General features: G+C 42.8%; 1 protein-coding gene across 2 annotated transcripts; it reads left to right on the forward strand.

Annotated features, from left to right (window-relative positions):
* Window positions 1-288: 288 nt before the first annotated feature.
* Window positions 289-5,483, forward strand: LOC149610130 (uncharacterized). 2 transcript variants are annotated; one of them, XM_089858852.1, is made up of 11 exons: window positions 289-2,733; window positions 2,845-2,958; window positions 3,155-3,310; window positions 3,384-3,477; window positions 3,542-3,627; window positions 3,689-3,750; window positions 3,810-3,867; window positions 3,938-4,274; window positions 4,333-4,470; window positions 4,534-4,649; window positions 4,718-5,483. In XM_089858852.1, exons 2-11 carry the CDS (start codon window positions 2,896-2,898, stop codon window positions 5,459-5,461), a joined length of 1,854 nt encoding a protein of 617 aa, XP_089714978.1. In that variant the 5' UTR covers window positions 289-2,733; window positions 2,845-2,895; the 3' UTR covers window positions 5,462-5,483. The 2 variants fall into 2 exon arrangements, with proteins under 2 accessions (XP_089714978.1, XP_089714977.1); XM_089858851.1 differs by having other exon boundaries at window positions 289-2,958.
* Window positions 5,484-5,613: the final 130 nt, after the last annotated feature.

Consider the following 5,613-nt stretch of genomic DNA (forward strand, 5'->3'; position numbering starts at 1 on the left):
GTTCTTATATAAAGGTAACGTTTTTTACTCTTTCCCTACACCAAAAACTCTACTAGATAAGTGTTTAAAATGGATTAAAGATTGTGGGAGGGTCGAGTTAACGCCCGATAAAATTAAAAAAAAATATCACTACAAGTGCAGTCAACACGTAATATAGGCGGCGTTGTTTCAAAGTCCTAAGCTAGCATGAAAAGCCCGCTATTTTTTAATTGGATTTGCGTGGTCACGTGATGCGCATAACAAAGGTAACTAGGTACGGGTGCACGAATCTCCCATCGGAGACGCCGAAACCTGAGCTCTAAGATCGGGCAGTGTCAACACCAGTTGATGGTGGTGTTAGAAGCCAATAAGAACAGATTGGTGTGTATGTGGTGTACACGAAAAACTAGTGCATGGTGTTGTTGTTAGAAGCCAATAAATACTGAGGGTGTTGAGTGAAAGAATTGGCGGTTAGTCAGCAAATGAAGGTGTAATGACTAGTTAATGATTGGCGTTAAATAAGATAGAAGTAAAATTTTCCGAATTTCTGTGTACTGCGAACGCGGTCAGGAATTTGCGAACACGTTTGGTCCGATTTGCCAACTGGTGACAGACACAGACAGACACACACACACACAGAGATACGTCTAGTGTAAAACCTCTCCGTGACGTCATGGTCATTCGGAGAGGTTAAAAAAAACAAGAAGCGTCAGAATGTCATCGAACAAGAGGAGTACCGCTGCGAGAAAGCTTTTTTTCTTCTTGGCCCTCCTTGACAACTAAGTATAATTTAAAATACTCGAAGAGAAGTATTATATACTTCTGATACAATATATTGTAAGACACCTCTCATTAGTTTCATTACATTTGGACAATTAGATCCAAAGATATTGTGGATTGAATACTGAATTTACAATTTTGACATTGAAAATTAATTTTTATTAAAAAAAAATCTATCGACTCTAAATGCTTGAATCTTTTTAATAGAATAGAATATATTGTGGCACACCTCTCATTCAAATTTCAGGACATTTGGACCATTTAATCCAACGATATTGTGGATTAAATACTGAATTTACAATTTTGACATTAGAAATTAATTTTTATTAAAAATTTATTCATTCTTAAACCTTGAATCCTTTTTAGTGTAATAGAATAGATTGTAACACACCTCTCATTAAAATTTTCGGACATTGGGACCAGTAGATCCCATCATCCGAAGATCTATTCAGTCTTAGCACTGAAGCCATCATTTTGACTTTGGAAAATAATTTTTATAAGAAAAACTATCCACTCTAGAAGCTTGGACCCTTATTAGTATAATAAAACACGCCAAAACACACGTCTCATTAAAATTTCAGGTTATTCGGATGTATAGGACAAAGGATCTGGTCAAAAAAGCTACCTCCTCCCATAGAACTTAATGTTAATTTTGGGTTCCTTTGAATAATCTTAAACATGTAAATCGAATTCTTTGAACTGGGATGAGACAGTCTCAAGCGTGTTGTAAAGGAGTGGTCTACGCACGTTGTAAAAAGAGAGAGAATTCTCGCAGATTCCGGGTTAGAGCTCTGAGACCTAACCGAGGCTCTTTTTTTTTTCAGGCGCATGCGCGATTTTTTTCTCCGGACCGTCGGCCGCGTGAGTCGCGACGGCGCGAGTCGTTAGGCTTAGAAATTTGAAACTTGGTTTTTTCTCTCTCTAACGTCAGTGAGGACGTACTTGCGCACCGCTGATGCGTAGTAGCTACTAGTCGGCCTCGGGTAGATCTCTCTCTCCAGACCGCTAAATGGAGACCTCTCCGTAATACCTTTGGCCACTCCTCTACATTCCTCCTCCCTGATCAAACATCACGCTTTTTCACGGACAAAAAACAAGATGCACATAATGGGACAAAAACTTTGTCCACTCCCGTCTTCCGTAGACCTGCGATTGTCGAAAAACATTTTAATGGGGATTTTTTGAGGCATATTTATTTAAGCTTAGAGTTGAATGAAAAACCGTTTCCGTAAACACAATAGAACTGTTTAAATCGTTCTTCTCGTTTAAATCTTAATTTGTCCCGCATCAATAAAATTAATATGGATTCGAATTTGAGCAAAGAAATTGATTGCCGATATTCAAATTAGCTTAAATAGAATTCAATAAAAAAATATCACAGCGCGTATTTATAAAATATTTTTCATTTTTTCCACAGCAAGAAATTTATTAGAAGCAAATAAATTTTGCGTTAAATTACTGAGCTATTTCTAGATAATAAGAATTTTAGAATAAACAAAAAAAACCAGAATAATTGGATTTATAGGATAATATTAGGATTATAGGATGGCTGGGAGCCCTGCTTTAGCCATCGGACTATAAATATAAAATCTTTTAAGCATAGGGATTGTCTCCATCGGGATAATACGAAATAGTCTTTGAGCGGCTTGTCTTGACCCAATATTAATTTACACTATTTTAAGATCTGGAATTTTCACCTTCTTTCCCATATATTGAAACTGAAGGGACAGTAATTGGTGTTAAGGGGCCTGATTTTTGGGAGCGACTCCGTGCTGTCCAGGTAAGTGAGTCACTGACGCTCCAGCCCCTTTTATCGATTATGGCTAGGCTGGCGTCAAGTAGTCCGTACGTCTGGGACTCTCCTACCACGAACCAGAAGAGAGAGAAAGAGCAGTTGCCAGATTGGCGGTCCAATTAGAAGTGGACAACAGACCGAAAGAGACGCTCTATCACCGGCCAGTATGAATTAGATGAGTAGGTTGCTCTGTTACTAATAGTCCGGGATTAGCGAAATAGAATCGCGGCCGAGTTGAGACACGGATGATCTGATGGGCGCTGTCTACTACTTAATATGTACACGGACAGGACGATTGCTGGGGACCAGATAGCGCTAATAAAGCGCGGGACGTACCAGAGATGTGCTTTACTTGTTCAAGTTTTTCTTGTTGCTCGTCTTTCAAGAAAAGCGCCAGCTCCAAGGTAAGATTAATAAGTTTTTAATCAAATAACCTAAGGGAATTAAAATGGCTGACGGGCCCGTTAATGCTCGGAATATGTATAACGTGCAATAAAATCGTAACGAACGATATCTAGAGCATATATTAGGTTTTGGGGTCGATCGATATCCCGCCAAGAGGGAGTGGTCGCCACATTTTCAGGACCTTATTTTCTTTAGATGAATGTATCAAAGCTTGAAGGAGGCGATCGAAGTGTTTGGCAGAGGAGTCGAGACAAGCCCCGCGTTGTGCTCGAACAGTTACGAACTAAGAAGCGGCATCCGCGACCCTTACCGGACACCCCCGCCGAACTGGCCCGTTCAGACGTTGAAAAGGTTAGTCTCTTTCCGCGCCTCTCTCTTTTGACAGTCTAAATTCGGGTTAAGCATTTCGTATCTCGCTAACTAGAAAATTGAAAAGCTTCTGGACAAAAATTTGTTCGAGGACGTCAAGAATGCCAACGTCGAGCCAGAGAGACGAGCGCCAAGCGGAACCCCTCAAGGTCACTTTGACGACAACAATCTTAACCTTTAACGAACTTAAGTCTTAAATAAGCTCGTTTTTAGATCTCCTAGAACAATGGGTCATCGGGCTACGTATGGATATCAAAGGAGGCGATCCGGACCAGGACTCAACTTCCTTCAGTGACATGGTACGTTTCAACTTATCTCTTTAGGGGAAAACTATATAAAACGAATTCCATTTATCGGCAGTCTACTCAAACGGAATCGTGGGCCGAGGAACTCGCAGATGAGAGACGCGTCAACGAAGATGGGTAAGTAAAATTATTTTATAATGCAAGACCAACGTTCATTGAATTGTGCTCTGATGTAGAGCTAAGGGAAGACACTGGCAAATGGACGATGAGTATAAAGTGACGAACGGATTAAACGTCAGTACATCTTTCCCTAAATCACACCAACTCGCTTTCGATCGCTCCGAATTTTTTAATTATTTTGTAGCGAGACGAAGCCAGTATTCTCGAAAGTCGTTTAAAATGGATGGGAAGAGTCGGTGCTGATAGATTGAATCAACGACGATCGGTCACTTTGCCAAATTGGACGCGGACGAACGTCACTGCCGGTCAACGTTCTTCTTTGACGGCCAGAAGTGACAACTCCGCGGCCTTGGCCGACTTCCGGCGTCAACTGGCGGAGATATCCTCGAAAGAGTCGCGTCTCGAACCGGTTGGGGAGTCGCGGAAAGCTACTCGACTGCCGGAAGGGTTTTCCAAAAGGTCTTCCGGTACTTGCAGCTGTTCCAACAGTAGCTGCGGCTGTTCCTGTTGTTCCGACGCCTGTAAGTACAAATGTACAGTCATCTAGCGTAGTGTTGAAGCCTAAAATGTCATATATAGGGTGGCGAAATGAAAAAGAGAAAGGGGAGGGTGAGAAGGGAGAAGCGATATTCAAAGGGCGTGCCGCCGATGACCCAACTGAACCTCCGCCTGACCCGTGCAAAATGGAAGACGAAAGTACTTCCAGCGCTTCCTCGGGTCAGTTTTCATTACACTTATTATTTTAAACAGCCTCGGACAACAACCTCTTCCTAATGTTAGGTTACGAAGAATGGCGGAATGGAGGTGTCGCCAAAGATAAGGCGAAGACGCAGACGTCCACTACGACTACCACTACCACGTCCAATAACTGGAGTCCTCCCGAATCAGACGAATGGGCAAGTGACTGATTTTATTTTAAGTTTTTAACGTTCCCTAAATAATGACAGGTTGCCCTTGACGACAGGTTTTCGTCGTATCTACTAGTCTCTCATCGTCGAACGTTCTAGATGAGGGCCGCAATGTCGGCACAGAGAAAAAAGGCGATTCTCTGGGATACGGGACCTTACCGCCTTCGGATAGCGACTTGATCTTGGCGGCGAAAACGGCGGCCAAAAGTCGAACTGTCCCACTCGAAAAACGACCCATTGTTTACTTAAGGAAAAAATTAAATACCGGCAAAGAAGATGCAAAGAAATCCGTCCCTAATAGTAATAATAATTTAAATAAGTCGGTCGAAGGTCAAAACGGCGCCGCGCCTCACGGTAAAGTACTGGCGGAAGTAGCCAGAATTAACGCAGCCGCCTCCGCAGAGCGTCTTAGCCGACTAATGCCGTCGGATGTGCTCCGACAAAGAAGCTCTAGCTTGGGGAGATCGTTCGGGAAACGGCTCCCCGACTTTGATGAAAGTAAGCTAACGTCGCCCGTTAAGAGATCCGCCCGAAAACAACGCCTTTTACGCGAACGCGCTATGCAAATCGAGGTGGAACGCGCCCAAATGACCACCGATGACGAAGACGAAAGCCAGCCAATCGAAGACGTCGTCCGTCCGAGACGGCGAGCCAGAAGCCGGACTTTCAGCGGGGAACGGCGGCAAGCCCTACCACTCTTAACGCCACAAATCCCGGGAATAGGAAGATTATTAATGGTGCAAGCCACTTACGGCCAACAGTCTCTGGCCAGAGATAACGTCCACATAACCGCTGTTTAAAAAACCACGCCTTACCTGAAATATTTATTAAATGTTTTTGCACACACCGCTTCAACGCAATGTAAATAAAAAGAACTTGTCCATTTCAGAAAGTGTGGCCTTAATAAAAACCATGATCCCTTACACTTACGCAAAACAAATCGTGCGTTCCA

The sequence above is a fragment of the Phalangium opilio genome, unplaced genomic scaffold (assembly GCF_054372755.1).
Source record: "Phalangium opilio isolate 3A_F unplaced genomic scaffold, DU_Popi_V2 ptg000329l_1, whole genome shotgun sequence".
Classification (NCBI taxonomy): domain Eukaryota; kingdom Metazoa; phylum Arthropoda; class Arachnida; order Opiliones; family Phalangiidae; genus Phalangium; species Phalangium opilio.